This window comes from Amia ocellicauda, chromosome 23 (genome assembly GCF_036373705.1).
Source record: "Amia ocellicauda isolate fAmiCal2 chromosome 23, fAmiCal2.hap1, whole genome shotgun sequence".
NCBI classification, from domain to species: Eukaryota; Metazoa; Chordata; class Actinopteri; order Amiiformes; family Amiidae; genus Amia; species Amia ocellicauda.
In genome coordinates this window covers 21,321,084-21,341,990 of record NC_089872.1, presented here as the reverse complement: position 1 = coordinate 21,341,990, position 20,907 = coordinate 21,321,084, and the positions used below count along the sequence as shown (strand labels likewise).

The window sequence follows — 20,907 nt, the reverse complement described above, 5'->3', positions numbered from 1 at the left end:
GAACCCAATTGCACCCGAAGCATGCTGAATGCTTGTGCTTGTGATATTGTTTGTGTTGTTCAGTAATTATGATTCCCTCATTATCATTATGCATATTTCTCTAGGAGGAGTGGATGCAGCATCGCCTTTTAAAGAGTATAAGCAGCAATGAAGATACACTGAGAAAAAGGTCAGACTTGGCTTTGCAGAATCCGTGCTGTTAAGAGTGTCAGGGATTCGTGGAATCACATTTCCACGTTTTCATGAGTCAGATTCCCAGTGAAGCGTGTTATCTGGCGCACCACAAGTCTCACCAGATCAGACCGGGATACTCCTTCACATGAACACTACAGCTACGGCATTCACGGCACAAACTAGGAGTCAGAAAGAAGGTACACGGGGCTGGAGATGTGAGCCTGCTGGCACTGGGGTCGTCTGATTTGACTGTGTGACTGAGCCACAGCGTACTGGAGAGAGAAGGTGTGAAAGTGAGGGAAGTGTGTCTGGTTATAACACTGTGTTCCTGGCTGAGTTAACAATCTCCAATCAGACAGCAGGGGAAACCCGAGGAGTCTCACCAATTGCAACGCCAAAACTCACAAAAACATCATCTTCTCACCTGCGGGATTCCTGAGGCGACTCTGAGAGGCGCTGTGCCTCGAGCCAAGTGATGAACTCGGAATGAGAGAGAGGGCGAAAGACAACAACAACAGCAACATTTGTTCCTTATCAGAGTCCTTTCTCTCAAGGTCTCCGATGGTCGGCTCTGTAGCAGGGAGCCCAGAGCACAGACAGACACTGTTGGTCTTCCCGGGAACATAACACAGGAGCTTCTGCGAGACCAGCGGCTCGTTTCGACGTCCTGGAAGACACAGAGACACACTTGGGGATGTCAGTGTCACGTTAATGTCTTGTCCATTGGTTATAAATATACGTATTGAAAGTATACAACGTCACAGTGGATGTGTGTGTGAGGGGACGCTATGATCCTGCTGTGGCTGTACCTCGTGTCGATCGGGGGCTCCGGTGGGGAATGCCATGCCTGCTCCAGTAACGGCACGACCAGGACCTTCCTGTGCCTGGGGAGCAAAGTGCTGCAGATGCCAGACGACATCCCCAAGAACACCACCTCCCTGTGAGTAGATGCTCGGTCCAGGACGGACGCAGCGGAGGGCGAACTGAATAATGCCAAGTGGAGTTAGAGCTAATTTATCTGAGTCACGGAAAGCTGTAGGGAGACGTCTAGCTTTCCTGTCTCTGTTGATCACAATGAGGTTTATTTTCTAATGCAATAATTGAATCGCCCTCACATTGTTCTAGATACAGTTGAGACAAATAATGTTAAGTTGTGTTTAGAACAGGAAGTTATATCCACAGAGATTTCCATGGCCTGCTTCATGAAGTAGTATATATAACTGAAGTATATATATCATTTAGCAGCCTTATTTTGAATGTGATAATCACTACTGATCGGGTGGCGTTTTCCGAAGGTGAGGCGACCTCGAACCTTGTGTGAGCGTCAGCATGAGACGATTCAGGTGCCGTGTGGACTGTGTGGGTCAGCTGCCAATTAACTAGCAATCACAAAACAGAAAACAAAACAGACAAACAACAATCGGTTTAAAGAAACATAATAGTATATCTTTCACAAAGTGAGCTATATCGGATTTTACCTGCTGTGTGATTAGTATTATTCATTATTATTACTATTATTATTATTATTATTATTACTGTTGTTGTAGTTGTTGTTGTTATTGTTTATCACAGTAGGTGTAAATATGCAAATATGTGTTCTATGATTGCAGTATCACACTTTTAAGTGGAAACATATTTCACAGTATATTTCTCTTTTCCAGACTTTCAATGCTGGATGCTTCACTTTCAAGTTAAACAGATATTTTCAGAAAAGAAGATATATTTCTAGTGAGAAACTTCCATGATTATCTTTCAGAATTTGAACTTCATGTGAATTGGAATTAGATGTGATGTGATTATAGCCGTTGATGCATAAATTAATAATTACATAAATACGTACATACATACATACATACATACATACATACATAAAGCCATTCTAAACACTGTGATAAAGGTGGCATCTGCCAATGTAGTAATTATTATGTGTTTTTATCATTTATGTCTTGGCAGACGCACTTATCAATGGTGACTCACAGTGTACTCAAGCATTACAGCGCAGTCATACAACCAACACATTATTCAATGTAAGCATGACCAAAGTGCAGTAGTAGAATCAAAACAAAGTCCAATGTAAGAATGAGAAAAGTGCAGAAGTACAATTAATGCAGAATACAAAACAGACGTCCCAGTTCAATGAGCTACAGGGAGGGGGGGGCGAGGAGAAACCACAGAAAACAACAGCAGATCGAACGATGTATGAGTGAGCAGGAGCAGAAGGAAGCAGGGTTATATACAGTACAGCAACACAAGAACGGCAGTGCAGTGAATGTGAGACGTCACACATTTCAGGGCTGGGGGGTGTTGTGTGTCCGTCAGAGAGGGGAGGGAGCTGGGGGTGTTGTGAGCCGAGAGAAGGGCATGGGGAGTCCTTCAACCCGATTGTGGTTGGTGATCAGTCTATATTGGGATCTGTGTGTGTGTGTGTAGACCAGAGAGGACAGGGAGGAGGCGCCCCATAGTGTGTCATCAGCCTCTTACTTCATCTTTTGTGCTTCTCGAAAAGACTGCTTTGCCCCTTTATTGCCCGGCTGCACACAAATCCGCGTTGAGGGCAGCTCTGATGTCCTCCATGTCAGATACAACTCAAGCGCAGTGCGTGATCGTCTCTGTCTCGATCTGTTCTCACCAGAATCGTCTTTGTTGCCATTTGTTCGGCGTGACTCGGATCCAGTGCCGGTGCCAGTTCTGCAGTGTAACAAAAAAGCAAACATAAATGCAACAACCTGTGAGAAAAAACACGAGATGAATATTTTGTTTCAAAAAGAGAAGAAAAAAAAAAGGCTTTAACATTATTTTGTTTCAACAAGAGTGAACAGAAACATGAATATTTGAATGATTTAAAAACTTGACAGAGTCTTAATTCTCAGCCCGAGGATGCTGGGCCTGGACTCTGTGCAGAGAGTGAGGGCGTGTCTGAGACGTGGCCAAAAACAGCACAGTCTCTGAAATCAGAGCATAAGGCAGTCCTGTAACCCGGTCCTCCCTGGGATGCGGGTCTGATCCTTTAGAGCTCCGGAGAGGAAAAGCAACACCGTACAAGAACTAAAACCCCCGCGGTGGTCTGTGTGAGCCAGACGAATGCCCGGGGGTGGGCCACTCCTATTCCGTGGGGCTGGCCTCCTGCGTTTTAGCGATTTCCTGCATTTCAATTAGCGGCTGATGAAAGACCTGCAAAGCACCTGAGGCCTGACTTCTCATCCACACAGGCAGCGCTGAGGATTTGTCTCCGTGCCCCCCAGACAGCCCCCCAGACGCAGACTGTTCACAGTCTGAAATCTCCTGCTCCGCCCGAGTGCCTCACATGTGGAGAATTATCTGAGTGTCACCTGTTTGTTAACGACAGGAATTAATTGTATACAGAGGCCTAATTAATGAGCTCTTATAAACAGAGAGAGCAAACAGGTCCCGTATTGCTGACTGTGTCATATTTACTTTATACCCAGAACACATTTAAACAGCTGATTATGCTCTCTGAGTCTTACAATAGATTACATTGCATGTCACCTATTTGCATATTTACTGAATGATTGATTATTCGCTGGGTGCGTTGTTGACTTGACTGGGTTTAACGGAATGGACTCAAACCCAGGACAGTGAGACGAAGCGGATGACATCCGTACAGATCACCGTCTCACAGAGAACGTCCTCCTGGTCTGACAACCCAATCCCATGGCAAAGACCAGCGCCGCCGACACACTGTAGTAGATATCATCTGGAGACCGTCTACTCCCGACACACGTGCGCTGACCTCTCCTCCCTCCTGCACTGTAGCGCTCGACCACAAAAGAGTCCCTTCAGTCCCAGCCTAATCTCTGCCAGAGAAAAAATTAACTCCATCCATTGTTCTCGCCTGTCACACAGCGGGGGGAACATCTTACTCTGTATTGGTTCAGGCGTTACCGGCCCATGGAATGAAACCAAATACTGTGAAATGTAGCACTGGTGACGGTTTCTGGGGCCACGGGGCGGAGGGGGCTGAGGATCAATTTTTGGGGGCCCTGGGGGGTCACAACTGGGATGCGGAGGTTCATGTTTTTCTTTGCAGAACAGTTCTCAAAACCACCGTGCAATAGTCTCCTTTTAAGTGGTTTTCAAACCAGTTCTGGAGTTCCCCCTGCCCTGCTGGTTGTTATTCCAACCAAGGTCTTAATTACTTAATTGAATGGTATATTGCTGTGTTAGTTCAATTAATGATTCAATTAAGCAATTAAGACCAATTGGACCAATAAGTTCCAATTGGTTGGAATGAAAACCAGCAGGGCAGGGGGAACTCCAGAACTGGTTTAAAAAACACTGATCCAAATCATAATAACAGCAAGTTTTGATTGTTGTTTGTTTGATTGTTTCATTTTGTTATTAAATGTGCAAAGAATTAGGCATTAAAGTCCGTCACCCGGGAAAACATTATAAGATACACCAAGCATTGCCGGAGCGCAGACCGGGACTGAAACATCATTCACACTTTTTTCTGGATGTTTAAAAACACACAATACAATTGTGCTCTGATCGGGGATAAGTTTTGTCTGTTTCTTTTTGTTGTTTCGTTGTTTTACATTTTTATTTTTTGTAACGTTTAAAAATAAGTCATTATAAAGTTGCATGAGTAAAGTTTGAGAAGTAGGACAGAAGTAGAACAGTGTACATCTGTTTCCTAGTGGGTGGATCCATACTTTAATTGTCCTTCTTCAATTACCCTGAAAAATATGACAATTAAATGTCTTTTCTATTTCTATTGGTAATGAGAATTGATGTGATTTCAGTAGGGGAAGGGTGGGGGGGGGTGAATTTCTGTAATATATATATATATATATATATATATATATGTCTTTATTTATTTATTTTATCCGGCAAAAGCTATTTATTGTTATCCAGCAGTCATAGTCACAGATACCCAAACAAGAGAGGGAGACTACAGGGGTGGTTTTCAGGACTGATTTACAGCAGGGGAATCCACTATGAGCCCAGGGTGATCAAACACTGGGGCATGATGGAAGTCTCTGAGAGAGAGGCGATGGACGGCTGGGACATCAAGAGTCCTAAGCCGCCTGCAGGTGTCCAGATCACCCACGCGTCTCCGTGTCCATCCGTGTTGTCAGTCTTTGGGGTGTTTCGGTAACACTTTAGAAGTGTGATATGTGTAAATGCTTTATAATCTGGGAAATATTAATTAAGTACCTAATGTAGATTATTATTATTTACAAGGAGACAAGTGACCCACATGTTATTATTACACGGCACATTGTTCACGTTTTATAGATGTATAATTCTGCACTTATAGATTTGTTTATAAATCATTTATAAAGCGATAATTGACAGCCCAGCTCTGAAGAGTCACACATTACAATAATGGGCACCAATTAATGTCTGAATCCCACAGGAATGACACACGCATGCCTCAGGGACTTCCACTGAGTTCTGACGTTGATCACACGTGTAACCTAGTCTGCACCCTCTCCCTGACCCTGACCCTAACCTTGTTATACGTGCGATTAACAGCAGAACTCAGAGGGAGGTATTCGTGAGGGATAGTTACCCTGTGCTGAAAACAGCAACGATGACGATGTGGCTTGAGCAACAAGGAGTCGAACCCCCGAAATGTTTCTCCTGTGTGAGCAGCAAAAGTCACTCGATGTAATTTGTGGATTATACAGAACAGAAAAGAACGGGGAGATTCATCCCGGCCGAGGGTGACTGGGTTTCACTGCTCTGCTCTGTTCTTTCCCTAGGGAATTCAAGCTGACGCAGCTCCGAGTTTTCCCATCCAAAGCCTTCTCTGGACTCTCAGACCTCCACAGCATGTATGTGTGCGCCGTGTGTGCGGTCTCACCTTGAGACTTTCAACCCAGCAGGATACCTATCCCCCGTATGATAGGAAATCATAAATAATTATTAAATCATTATAAAACAGAGCAATGACACCAGTTTATATGGCTTTTAAATAGCTTTTCATGGAGAGTTTATAATTTGTAAATAATGTGCTTATATTGTGTCTTTAATATAAATGTTTAGTCTCTGATATGGAACATGTTGTGTAGCACAGATCCAAAAACACATGTGATATGTGTCGCCGAAGGAAGAGAACAGTGAGCACCCAGAAATCTGAGTCCTGAGCCGGGCAGCTGCGTCGGGACGGATGGGACTGTGTGTGGAGGCTGACTAGAGATGCCTCGCTTAATCGCACATTCATTCAAAGCTGCATCTGACAGATCATTATGCGAAAGCGCTGTTTGTTTACTTTGTTTGTCAGCACAAGCCTTTAAGATACCTGTGAGGTCTGATATGAATCATGTGCCACCTGACTGCAGATACACAATTTTGTGTTACACTTTTAGTTTATTTTGTTTTGTTTTTATTGGTTTGACACTGCAGTCCTGGCAGCCCGACTCCTTCTGTCAGGCCCGACACCAATTATGTATTTTTTCAGTGGTTGGAAAATCATTCTGGGGCTTTAAACCTCTCGCTAAAGGGAGGAGTAATGGTTTGCTCTGCAGGAAGGGATTAGATATGGAAAACTAACATGGACAAGCTAGTAAAAAGCTAATGCTATTGCTTTAAACATTGAGCGATGCAGGGAACACTTTAAGATTGACAAAACGATGAGCTATAAGCATGTTATAAACATGTTATTCACATTCAAATACAGATTCACACATAGACACGCTATAACATACATTGCATGTAAAAAATGGCACTATATATCCTCTCTTACCACATGAATTACATGGTATTGATACGCTGACAATGCAAGCTCAGCTAAAGCTCAGATCAGACCCTTGCATTGGCAGCGTATCAATGTTTCGCATGGTGGTAATTTCAAGTGTTCACCTGGTGCACCGTCATTGCTGGTTTAGCCTTCCTGCGTCATCTGTGCTGGGAGACGGGAGGGAGGCAGCGAGCAACACACTAAAGCACTTCACAAGGCATTTCTCCATTCAAGGGCTCCTCTCTCCTCTCTTGTATGACCTGCTTGGCGCTCCCACCCGCAGTCTGATCTCGGAGAATGGTGCGGTGGAGGGCATCGGGGCGCGCGTGTTCGCCAACCTCTCAAGACTGTCAGAAATGTGAGTAAAAAATGTGGGACGTTCACCTGTAGCAGGGGTTACGCACACTGGTTCTGCACACACATGCACTGGTGTGTGTGTGTGTGTGTGTAGTTGGGCCTGACAAGATGGGCTTGGAATTGGATTGGAAGTGAATTCTCGAGAGGCAGGCATAGCTGATAGTGTATGGCAAGCCAAATTATCATTTAGACATATCTTTAATTCATTTAAAGATATCTTCAAATATTTTGAGATATATCTCATTTAAAAGTACATTTAGAGATTTCTTGAAATCGTTTTACTTTAATTACTTCCTGTTTATTTTGAGATATCTTCAAATCACTTCCTGTATTTAGCCCAAGATTATCACTTCCTGTTAATTAATTTCTATGTATCTGAATGTGATAATCTCAGCCAAAATACAGATATCTTGAAATTATTTGCAGATCACATAATTATCTCTACATTTACAGGAAGTCATTTGCAGATATCTCTAAATCATTTAAAGATGTCTTGAAATAATTTTGAGATATCTTTAAAAAGCACCTTATTTAGACATCTCAAAATGGTTTGCAGATAACTTTAAATGCATTTAGAGATATCTGTAAATGATAATTTGGCTTGCCATAGATAGTGTTCACGCCCTTCATTTCAAACAATGTTATTATTAATCAATGATTGATTTTCATGGCAGTCCAGTCAGCTACAGTTTGCCCCAGACTGAATCGGTGCGTTCAACAACGTATGGAAAGGTATCATTATCATAATTATACAACACAATCACAGGAGATCAGAAGCAAAAAATACTTAATCTGAGGCCAAGGAGGGCATCGCCTGGGACTGGGGCTTAGAGAAAGTCAAGGACAGATATCCCTTTAACAGGAAATCATTAGCAATGATATTGTTATTGTTTATTATCAGACTTGGTTTACATGAATGTGTGATACATCATATATGCCCTGTGCTGTGTCAGCTGTGTTCAAGTGTGTTCACTCAGCGCCCGGGAAGGGTGCGGGCATCGAGCAGAGGCATGTGTCTCTTTCTGTTGCACTTTTCTTTGCTGAAGTTATATTTTGTATTTGCAGAATAATAGCTAAATCAAGAAACCTGGTCTCTATTCACAAAGATGCTTTCTGGAATTTGCCCAACCTGAAATATCTGTAAGTATTTTTATTATCATTTTATTATTGTGTTTTGGTTGTTGCATTTACAATACACACATCTATATGCAGTATGTATAGTTATTTGTTCATACGAACTGCTTTAGTTGACTTCAGTGAAGCACGTTGTAGTATTCCCAATTGATTCTGTGTCTGAAATAAATGACATTCAATCCTGTGAAGCGTCTGGGCACTATCCCAGCCCGGTCACATCCTGAGTTCTCACAGGAACACAGCCTTTCTCAGGACTGGGAGAGAGGGGGAGATACGTGCTCCAAACTCCATCCAGGGACAAGCCAAAACTATCACATTATCACAAGGCTAACGGCTTGGCTCATGTGTGTATACATTTCTATATTGAAATCAAGCACATGTGTGTTTGTTTTTTTGCAGAACTATATCGAATACTGGTCTCAAGACTTTGCCTGACCTGTCGAAGATTAACTCCAGACAGTATGGCTTTCTGTTGTAAGTTGTCCTCCCCCGACCAACACACAAACAGACAAATGTGTCAAAGCTACTGAGCTTCTACGTGCTTCTCCGAGGGTGTCACCCTGCGAAACGAATCCTAACTGCTGGGAACTAACCCATCTTCCCAAGAACACAATGCAGGAGGACGTTACTCATGAATCAACTGACTTAGCTAATGGAAGACAGATCCATGTGTGTTTATGTCTGCCGTGTGCTTCTGCCACAACGCAGGGCCTTTATTAGGTGTGCACCGAAAGTTGACAGCCCTGTTGATGTCTCGGCATTAACTTGCATCAGATAAGAGTCCCTCTGACTGAGATGAATGAAGAACAGAACACGACTGACCTTTTTTTTCCACCCTTTCTCTCTTTTATTGTAGTGATCTTCAGGATAATATTAATTTAGAAGTCATTCCTCCAAATGCTTTCCTTGGACTGACCACCGAGTTCATTACAGAGCTGTAAGTTCACACAAAAAGGCATTTATTTTGAACAATATATAATTATATAAATGTGACAAATGAGAGATAAACAGCCTGATTTATATACTGCACTGTAGTCCTCTCTGTGAAATAACCCTCAGTGCCGGTGTCTCCCACTGCAGCAGACTGACCAAGAATGGGATCAGAGAGGTACAGAGCCACGCGTTCAACGGCACCAAACTGGAGAAACTGTGAGTGTCTGTGGGTGTGAAAGTCACCGAGCGAATGGGCTCCTCAGGGTGATGCTGACTCCGCTCTGTCTTTCAGCTTCCTCATGGGCAACCAGCTCCTCAGAGCCATTCACTCTCAGGCCTTCGTGGGAGCACAGGGGCCCATCGTCCTGTAAGTGAGTGATGCATTTCAGCAACAGCACACGTGCATAGGTTTATATATGTACACACTCCTTTGCAACCCATCCCTGCCTGTGCGGGACTGTTGTCCTAGATCCTTGACTCATCCTCCCATGGTCTAGTGATGAGTCTAGGACAACAGTCCCCGCACAGGCATGGAAGGGGTGAAAATAAGTGTTCATCATAAACAGTCAGGGGTGAAAGCAAAGGAAGCAAACCCTGGCTCTCAGCTGAGCCTCCCTAACTTCTTGAAGTCCCTCTCTAAACATGAAACGGTAACAAAACCCAACAAATGCAGCAAACAGACAAAGTCAACAAATAGTCTGAATCACAAATCCACAAGCAAGTCCAGGTCCATAAACAAAGTCCAGTTTAGTCAGTCAGGAGGCAGGAATAACTTTTATTCATGTGACTCATATAATTGCCCTTACTGCATTAAACCACCGAATTAATAGATCAATTACAAAATAAATTAGTTTCAGTTTCATGCTGAAATAAAAACTCCTGTGTGTAACAGTACTGATTAAAATGTTGTCATCGGTCGTTCAGGGATATTTCCCGAACAAGCATCAGCATTCTGCCGCAGAATATGCTGAAGGACATTAAGAGGCTCAGCGCCACGTCTGCGTACGCCCTGAAGAAGATGCCCAGCCTGGACATCTTCGCCGAGCTGATCGAAGCCAACCTGACCTACTCGAGCCACTGCTGCGCCTTCGCCAACTGGAAGAAGAACCAGTGAGTGTTTTATTGGTGGCATCAAGAACATGTGGCTTGAAGCTTCTTAAACTTCTGTTATAATTATTATAATTATTATATGTATTCTCAGGTTCTAGTTGCACGGTGACATTTACCACAGTAAGTGGTCCAGACCGTGAGTGTAAAATAAACCCTGGTTGTGGTTCCGGTTCTGTGTTACAGGTCTGCAAAGAATCCAATGTGCAGCCGCCAAAACATCCAGGAGGACGAGCCGCACTGGTACAACGAGTTCTGCCGGGACATCACGGAGGTGTCCTGCTTCCCCAAACCGGACGCCTTCAACCCCTGCGAGGACATCATGGGCTTCCTGTACCTCAGGGTGCTCATCTGGATCATCAGCCTCCTGGCTATAGCCGGAAACTTTGTGGTGCTGGTAGTGCTGCTGACCAGCCGCTACAAGCTCACGGTGCCACGCTTCCTCATGTGCAACCTGGCCTTCGCCGACCTGTGCATGGGTGTCTACCTGCTGCTGATCGCCGCGGAGGACATCCACACCAAGTCCCAGTACTACAACTACGGCATCGATTGGCAGACGGGCCCTGGCTGCAGCGCCACGGGCTTCTTCACCGTGTTCGCCAGCGAGCTGTCGGTCTACACGCTCACCGCCATCACGCTGGAGCGCTGGCACACCATCACCTATGCCATGCAGCTGGACCGCAAGCTGCGTCTGCGCCACGCTGCCGCCATCATGGTGGGAGGCTGGCTCTTCGCCTTCGTGGTGGCCCTGCTGCCCATCCTGGGCGTGAGCAGCTACACAAAGGTGAGCATCTGCCTGCCCATGGACATCGAGACCCCACTGGCACAGGGCTACATCGTGTTCCTGCTGCTGCTGAACGTCATCGCCTTCGTGGTCATCTGTGTCTGCTACCTCCGGATCTACCTGACCGTCCGGAACCCCAACTTCGTGTCGGCTAACAGCGACACGCGCATCGCCAAGCGTATGGCCGTGCTCATCTTCACCGACTTCCTGTGCATGGCGCCCATCTCGTTCTTCGCCATCTCAGCCGCGCTGAAGCTGCCCCTCATCACCGTGTCCAACTCCAAAGTGCTGCTGGTGCTGTTCTACCCCATCAACTCCTGCTCCAACCCTTTCCTGTACGCCTTCTTCACCAAGAACTTTAAGCGCGACTTCTTCATCCTCATGAGTCGCTTCGGTTGCTTCAAGATACAGGCACAGATATACCGCACTGAGACCTCCTCGGTGCACAACTCGCACAACAGGAACGAGACCTGGGTTCCCACCCCCAAAACCAGCGAGGGCACCTTATATTCCCTGGTGCCCCTGAACCACCCACACTGAGCCCCTGCACGGCCCTCCGGGGGGCGCTATAGACGAGTGGGATGAGTTCAGTGTAGTCATGTGACTGAACACGTATGATACATGGTGCAAACAAGGATCTCATTCAGATCCCTCTCCTGTAACTCCTGTTTGGAACAGAATAGTATTCTCTTACATAAGTCTTTAAAAACAAAAACAGAAACTTTGATTCAGCAAATTTATAATTCGCTGCTCTTGATGTTAACCTGACGCTCTGCCATATTGTGGTGGATTATGGGAAGAACTGTCACTGGCAGAGATTTACAATCCCTCCCTCCTCCTAAGAGCAAATAAATAAAACAGTCCTGGCAACTCCAGACTTTAGAAACTGAAATAACTCTGTTAACTCTGTTCCCTGGAGTGAATGATCTTGGGAATCTGTCATCCAATGTCTCACTGATTTGGTTCAGGCAGCCACACAAGCTGATGATCTCCAGAATATTACTACTACATGTTTCTACTAGCACTGGATTCATTTTATTTATGGTGGAGAAATATAAATGTATATTTTTATAATTTCTTTATTTGTTTAACACATCTCTCAATTTTTCCTTGACTTCTCCCCACCTTAAGTGTCCAGGCAGCTTGCTGGATGACTCAGTCAAGACCTGACACGGGCAGCAGTGTGGGGGAGCGGTCAGGGACTCCTGTGTATATAATACCAAACAGGGAGTGGAAATTACAGTATTAAGAACGAAAGAAAGGAAAATGCTGAGCATGCAGCTTCACAGAAGAGGTTGGAATGGAGAATCCAGAGCATGTTCATCCCTCCTTCAGTCTCTGTTGGCCTTGTGTTGGTATCATTGAAATGTATGTAACGTATCTGTATTATTTTGGTGCTTCTGGTGTTTGATTCATTATGCAACTGTGGTATCAAACTGCCGGGTCGAACTCCCATCTGAATCAGGAGTATTTATTTTGATTTGACGTTGCTGTGCAAATCCACCCTTGTAACATTAGATTTGTAACATTATCGGAGGTAGTCTGCAATAGTTTTACATTATCAATAAACGCACAGACATATTTTCTGGTTGCACTTGTCTTGTATCCATCCATCCATCCATCTATCTATGTATCTATCTATCTACTTAATCACATTATGTCATATATTCCCATTGGAATTTTTTTCTAAAAAACATGATTTTTTGTATTGTATTTATTGATTAACTTATTCAGTCAGTCAATCATTAATTCATTCATTTTTAACCAGTTTTAACTGTAAAACAACCTGCTGCAAAACAATATAAATTGTCATGTTTTCCCCAGTAAATATGTGTTTCAATATGGGTGTTTCAAAGATGGTTGTAATCCATTCCATTCACTGCTCTTATCTCCGAGTTGTTTTATTAAGAACAACCAGTGCGCTGAAGGTCATTGTGACCTCACAGCGGAATGCATACAGTAATCATCTGGGGAGGGGTGGGGGTGGCGGGAGGGTACGGTGGGAGACTGCGAGGAGCCGAGCAGGAGCACAGATGAAGTCATGCATATGTCTGTGCCCGCATAAATCTGTGTCGGTTGCGATACACATACCAGGAGAGAAGCCGGTAAATCCCGAGTTCCCAGATCGAAAGGCTCAACACGGTCGCTTTCCTTCCAGTTTCAGTCTGACAGGCCTGTGGGGCAGACCGCCGGGCCGTCTGAGCCGAGACTTCGTATGTGGAGCCGCTCTGTGATCACCGGGCGCAGATGATTTGCGTTGACTGCTGAAGAAGTCATCCCCTGAGGACAGACAGATCCATTATTACTGGGGAGGAAGATTCAGCACTAACGACCTGCTTGTAATTTACAGTCATAAGTGCAGCGATCGTCATGGAAAACAAACCCCCTCCTGTTTGAGGCTAAGGTCATTCGTTCACAACTGATAGTATGTTCCTTATTTGCTTGGGAAGTGTCTAGTTAACTGTTTGTGTTGGGATATGGTTAGGGTTGACACTAAATGTATTTTACATTAAAATGATACCAATATTGATTGCCTGCTGGATGAAGGCTCCCCAAGATGTTTCCACTTGCTTCAGTCTACAGCTTCAATCCATGTCACGCCTTTGAAGTGTGTGATTTCATCTTCCCAGCTTTATGGGATTATGATAATGAACTGGTTGATGTCTAGGAAACAGAGGGTGTCGATTAGAGGAGTTGCTTCTAACTGGAGTGAGGTTGTTAGTGGAGTTCCACAGGGATCAGTACTAGGGCCTGTGCTTTTTCTAATCTATATTAATGATCTGGACTCTGGGATAGTTAGCAAACTTGTCAAATTTGCAGATGATACTAAAATAGGCGGCTCAGCAGATACAATCTCGGCAGCACAGGCTATTCAAAGGGACTTAGATAATATTCAGTTGTGGGCCGACACCTGGCAGATGAAATTCCATGTGGACAAGTGCAAGGTATTACATGCAGGTAACAAAAATGTCCACTATAATGACACTATGGGAGGAATAGAACTAGATGAAGTATCGCATGAGAAAGACCTAGGAGTCTATGTGGACTCCTCACTTTCTCCATCCAAACAATGTGGGGAAGCAATAAAAAAGGCAAACACAATGCTAGGGTATATTGTCAAAAGTGTAGAATTGAGAACAAGGGCAGTGATGTTCAGACTGTACAATGCACTAGTTAGAGCTCATCTGGATACTGTGGACAGTTCTGGGCTCCACACTTCAAGAAAGATATCGCTGCTCTAGAGGCAGTTCAGAGGAGCAACCAGACTTATTCCAGGTCTGAAGGGAATGTCCTACTGAGAGACTGAGGAACTGAACCTTTTCACCCTGGAACAGAGGAGACTACGTGGGGACTTGATCCAAGTCTTCAAAATCATGAAAGGCATCGACCACATCAGACCAGAGGAGCTTTTCCAGATCAGCAGGGACACGCACACCCGGGACACAAATGGAAATTGGGCTTCAAGGCATTCAAGACAGAAAACAGGAGACACTTCTTCACACAGAGAGGCGTCACAATCTGAACAAACTCCCCAGCGATGTGGCTGAAGCTGAAAGTTTGGGAACATTTAAAAATAGACTGTTTGTAAACTTTCTTATGTTCTTTCTTATGTTCTTATGTTCTATGTTGTCTTCTAGGTCCTTTTTCATGTCTTGGTATCCATTCAGTAGCTTCCTTTGTCCATCTTTGATCTGTTCTTCTTCAGTGTGTCCAGCCCATTGCCATCTTAACATTATCACTCTTTCTATGAAGTCACATATTGTGGGTTGTTCTGTCTTTCTGTCTCTTCTTGTTACTCCAAGCAGACACCATTCCATGCTGTTTCTTCCAAATGCACTTTATCTCATGTTTACTCTTCTTCTGATTTCGTCCATAATATCTCCATCTTTGCTGATTTGTTGTCCAAGGTTCTTTTGAGTTCTTCGAGTATCAATTGATCTACCTCAATTTAAACAAAGCTGTTAGACATGACTTTGGTTTTACTCAGGTTCATTTTAGTCCAGTTTTCTTGCCTCCATCTAAGAGCTTTTGATGTTGAAGCTGCAGTCTTCAGGTGTTTTTGTAAATATGATGATGTCATCAACAAATCTTAAGTTGTTCAGATCAGCTCCGTTTAATTTGATTCATTTTTCTTCCCTGTCCAAAGTGTTGAACACTTCTTGAAGTGTTGATGTTGATGTGAAGAGTTTTGGAGATAATTTGTCTCCTTGTCTCTGTGGAGTTGGATTATTGATGAGGCGTTGCTGTATATCTATTTAATGAGAGTTATATAAGCTTCCTCAAAGTTTTGATGTCTTGGAGCTCTGATGGCTGAGTTTGAATATATAGAATCCAATGCTCTCTTGTAGTCAACAAAGCCCAGCACAGAGGAAGTTCATAGTCTCAGCATCTTTCCAATACTTCTCGTACAATCTTGTATATGATCCATTGTGTTATATCCACTGTTAATCCTGCTGTTGTCTTGGTTGGGTGCAGTCCAGTGTGTTTTGAACGTGATGTGTTGGTCTCCGTTCATGTGAAGGAGAATGACAGGTGACCTATTCCATTTATCTGTTTTATGTTTATGTCTGAGGTCCTTAGTGAAATGTTTGGCCAGAATCTTCTCCATTTCTTCTCCAGCTTATTTTGGGATCTCCACTGTGACTCTACTCAAATTTGAGTAGAGTCACAGTGGAGATCCCAAAATAAGCTGGATATATATATATACACTCACCTAAAGGATTATTAGGAACACCATACTAATACTGTGTTTGACCCCCTTTCGCCTTCAGAACTGCCTTAATTCTACGTGGCATTGATTCAACAAGGTGCTGAAAGCATTCTTTAGAAATGTTGGCCCATATTGATAGGATAGCATCTTGCAGTTGATGGAGATTCGTGGGATGCACATCCAGGGCACGAAGCTCCCGTTCCACCACATCCCAAACATGCTCTATTGGGTTGAGATCTGGTGACTGTGGGGGCCAGTTTAGTACAGTGAACTCATTGTCATGTTCAAGAAACCAATTTGAAATGATTCGACCTTTGTGACATGGTGCATTATCCTGCTGGAAGTAGCCATCAGAGGATGGGTACATGGTGGTCATAAAGGGATGGACATGGTCAGAAACAATGCTCAGGTAGGCCGTGGCATTTAAACGATGCCCAATTGGCACTAAGGGGCCTAAAGTGTGCCAAGAAAACATCCCCCACACCATTACACCACCACCACCAGCCTGCACAGTGGTAACAAGGCATGATGGATCCATGTTCTCATTCTGTTTACGCCAAATTCTGACTCTACCATCTGAATGTCTCAACAGAAATCGAGACTCATCAGACCAGGCAACATTTTTCCAGTCTTCAACTGTCCAATTTTGGTGAGCTTGTGCAAATTGTAGCCTCTTTTTCCTATTTGTAGTGGAGATGAGTGGTACCCAGTGGGGTCTTCTGCTGTTGTAGCCCATCCGCCTCAAGGTTGTACGTGTTGTGGCTTCACAAATGCTTTGCTGCATACCTCGGTTGTAACGAGTGCTTATTTCAGTCAAAGTTGCTCTTCTATCAGCTTGAATCAGTCGGCCCATTCTCCTCTGACCTCTAGCATCAACAAGGCATTTTCGCCCACAGGACTGCCGCATAATGGATGTTTTTCCCTTTTCACACCATTCTTTGTAAACCCTAGAAATGGTTGTGCGTGAAAATCCCAGTAACTGAGCAGATTGTGAAATACTCAGACCGGCCCGTCTGGCACCAACAACCATGCCACGCTCAAAATTGCTTAAATCACCTTTCTTTCCCATTCAGACATTCAGTTTGGAGTTCAGGAGATTGTCTTGACCAGGACCACACCCCTAAATGCATTGAAGCAACTGCCATGTGATTGGTTGGTTAGATAATTGCATTAATGAGAAATTGAACAGGTGTTCCTAATAATCCTTTAGGTGAGTGTATATATATATATGCCTATATACCAATATAAACACCAATATAAAACATTTAATTATACCTACAGTTGGGTCCATACATATTTGGACAGTGACACAATTGTCATCATTTTGGCTCAAACTGACATCAACCCAAGACTTTAAGGTGAAGAAGTGGAATGTTCTGCAATGGCCAAGTCAATCACCTGACCTGAATCCAATTGAGCAGCATTTCACTTGCTGAAGGCAAAACTGAAGGCAAAACACCCCAAGAACAAGCAGGAGCTAAAGACACTGCAGTGCAGGCCTGGCAGAGCAGCACCAGGGAAGAAACCCAGCATCTGCTGATGTCTATGGGTTCAGACTTCAGGCAGTCATTGACTGCAAAGGATTTGCAAACAAGTATTGAAACTCAAAATTTAATTAATAATTATGTTAGTTTGTCCAAATACTTTTGAGCCCCTAAAATTGGGGGAGCACATATAAAAATGGGTGTAATTAATACACCGTTCACCCAATGTGGATGAACTACCCTCACATTAAAGATGAAAGTCTGCACTTAAAGCACATCTTGATTGTTTCATTTTAAATCCATTGTGGTGGCATACAGAGACAAAAAGGTGACAATTGTGTCACTGTCCAGAGAGAGAGAGAGAGAAAGAGAGAAATATAAAGCTTTTCTGTCAAGATGTGACAAAAAGACCTTCATTCACTATTGGTGTATACACACACACATACACAATTAGTGTAAATATATAAGTTTACAAATACATCATATACATACATTTATATTATTTTACTATTCTTAAAAATTGATAGTTGTATTTTTTTGTTATTTGTTTATTTACTTTTTTATTGATATCGATACATTTGTGTATTCATTCTTATGGTTCAGTGTGCACAGCTGTCAATAGAGTAACACAGATGTGTGTTCAATATCAGTGTGAAAAGGAATACACATTTAGTTTAGCTTACATTTCAGGGTGAATTCTGCCCTCTGCTGGCAGGAGGATAGAAATGGTGCAGCAGCAGCACCACGGCTGATATCGTGTAGATGTCATAACATGTAAAAACTTGAATATTCAAAAATAACCATTTTGATTCTGGTTTCGCTGAACATGTTCTCCTCAGATCCATGTGATACATTATTACAGCAGGCTGAGAGTCACACTGTACTGTGGGAATGTGAGTGAGAGTGGCAGTGTCCCGGTGGCTATTACACGCTACAATAAGCATTGTTATTAATACTACAGCAGTGTAATGTAAAACACGCAGAGCTGCTGTCATCACTTCTGAATTTTGTCTCAACACAACCGTTCAGATATGAAGCAGCTTTTTTAAGTCCAGATATGACTTGCCTAAACGTACTGAGATTACCAAAAAATAACTTCCACTTAGAGAAGAGAAAAAAATGAATTTAAACTCACTGCCATGTAATGCAGCATTCAGACTTGATCAATGATTGACACTGGAACCTTGAACCTAGTTTGCAGATATCCAATCTCCACCCCCCCCCCCCACCCATCATAATGTATCCATATTGTTATTGCTGTTTTCCCAAGGATGCATGCATTCCTCAGAGATAAAGCTCGCAGTATTGACATTATCCTGCTTTTGGCCGCAGCTATTGGTGGACGCATGGTGTGCACTGCGTGTCAAGGTTATTACAGAGAGATAAATGCGTGTCTGAATGGAGACGCACTGTTTTTGCAAATTAAATTAATGTATCGGGAGGTGACAGGGTTTCTAGAGCAGCTCCTGAAGTTACTGCAGTCACATTAACACTAAAACGAGCTGCTGGACCCGATACACAGAGCACAAGAGATCAGGAGCATCTGAGTGGATGGGAGGACAGTAGAAATCATGTTGGTGGGTGCATGTATGTAGACTGGGAGGTGTGATCCGTGCATTGTTTATGGAAGCCATTAAAAATAGCATGTAAATTATTAATTTACATATTAGATTTCCGTTTTTAAGTCAAATGGCCATGAGGTTGTATAGATGGGGTATACTATCTATATCTATCACTCAGTGACTTCAGTTTGTATCCCATTTGTCAGGCAAATACTTCCACAGCTGGTTTATACTATAAATAACCTGCATAGTTATTGCATGTGACGACAAAAAAGAAAAGGGATTCACAATCATTTTAATGTGCATGGTATGAAACAGCTGGAATTGAGTTTCTGTTGACTCTACTCTACCCACTTCCTCTCTTATTGCCTCCAAACTGCCCACGCGCCAGGGTCCTTGTTATTGCTCTGCAGTATCATCTACAGCTCCTGCACAGCTGCTGGCCAATCAGAAACAGCCCTCCTGAAGACTGGCACTCTGTCCAGGAGTTATGAATACATACTTTGTATTCCTGTCCATGTAAAAAGTGTAAACACTTCCTGTTCTGACCACCCAGGGCCGGTCTTCGAAGCATTACTGCCCAGACATGACTGTGAACAGAAGATCCCTGACTTTCACTGACAATCGTTTTATTTCTAACGTCCTTCACTGCTGTCCTGCTAAATATACACCGATAATGTGACAGAAATGTTTTGAGTTCATACAGGGGAATAAGGAACTATTGATACCAGGTAGGAATCGATTAATCACTGTGGTTTAAATCCACACTGAGTAGCAGCCCAAGTTATCATTACAGACACGGATAATGAGCTGAAGACGAGGATAACAGTCCACCGAGCTTCCTGAGTCCAGGTTGTATTCACGGGGGGCAGCAGGGCCTCTTCGTTAGCGCAGGTCAAGCGAGGTTCCATTACAAATCCTTAACGAAGGGGCTGTTTGGTTGTCGTTAGTGACTTAATTGCCTATTACTCCCCCAGCAGTTTCCTCAGAGCTCTCTCATCACATCAGTTTGCTCAACAGATTGCAGTTATGAAATAAACACCGCCCCACATCTTTGGATGATTTATTTAAATTAATGCCAGTAAAATCGTTTGTACTGCTAATGAACAAAAGCTCAGATTACTGTAGAGTTTTGTACTGTAAAGTCAGTGATACAAACTCCCTGTTTTCCATTCTTAAATCACTCCTTCCCTGCCCGGGCTATTTTGTTTCCAAATTGTTATTTTTTTAACCTTTATCTGTCTATCTATTTATCTATCTGTCTGTCTGCCTGTATATCTATTTTACAGCATGGACACAACTGCAGTGTCCAGATATGATAAAGCACTACATTAAACAGCTTGTTGAAACACATTCAGCTTTGACCTCACAACCTCAACAACAACAAACAAGTATTTTTCCTTCTCATCATTAGTGGGGTGCTGAGCAGCCCCCTCAAAGTCCGATATACTGAATTATCTGTGATATATTAGGAACATAAAAAAGTGTCCAATCGAGAGGAGGCCATTCGCCCCATCATGCTCGTTTGGTGTCCATTAATAACTAAGTGATCAAGGATCCTATCCAGTCTGTTTCTGAATGTTCCCAAATTGTCTCTTCAGCCACATCGCTGGGGAGTTTGTTCAGATTGTGACGCCTCTCTGTGTGAAGAAGTGTCTCCTGTTTTCTGTCTTGAATGCCTTGAATCCCAATTTCCATTTGTGTCCCCGGGTGCGCGTGTCCCTGCTGATCTGGAAAAGCTCCTCTGGTTTGATGTGGTCGATGCCTTTCATGATTTTGAAGACTTGGGTCAAGTCCCCACGTAGTCTCCTCTGTTCCAGGGTGAAAAGGTTCAGGTCCTCAGTCTCTCAGTAGGACATTCCCTTCAGACCTGGAATAAGTCTGGTTGCTCCTCTGAACTGCCTCTAGAGCAGCGATATCTTTCTTGAAGTGTGGAGCCCAGAACTGTCCACAGT

At 43.5% G+C, this 20,907-nt stretch overlaps 1 protein-coding gene across 2 annotated transcripts; it reads left to right on the top strand.

Annotated features, from left to right (window-relative positions):
* The first annotated feature begins 285 nt into the window (after positions 1-285).
* Positions 286-12,776, top strand: fshr (follicle stimulating hormone receptor). Of its 2 annotated transcripts, XM_066696909.1 has the most exons (10): positions 286-1,114; positions 5,904-5,975; positions 7,164-7,238; positions 8,303-8,377; positions 8,771-8,845; positions 9,228-9,308; positions 9,452-9,520; positions 9,597-9,671; positions 10,229-10,414; positions 10,598-12,776. In XM_066696909.1, the coding sequence occupies exons 1-10, from the start codon at positions 963-965 to the stop codon at positions 11,733-11,735; spliced, it is 1,998 nt and encodes a 665-aa protein (XP_066553006.1). In that variant the 5' UTR covers positions 286-962; the 3' UTR covers positions 11,736-12,776. The 2 variants fall into 2 exon arrangements, with proteins under 2 accessions (XP_066553006.1, XP_066553005.1); XM_066696908.1 differs by having other exon boundaries at positions 1,088-1,114; positions 5,904-7,238.
* The last annotated feature ends 8,131 nt before the right edge of the window (positions 12,777-20,907 follow it).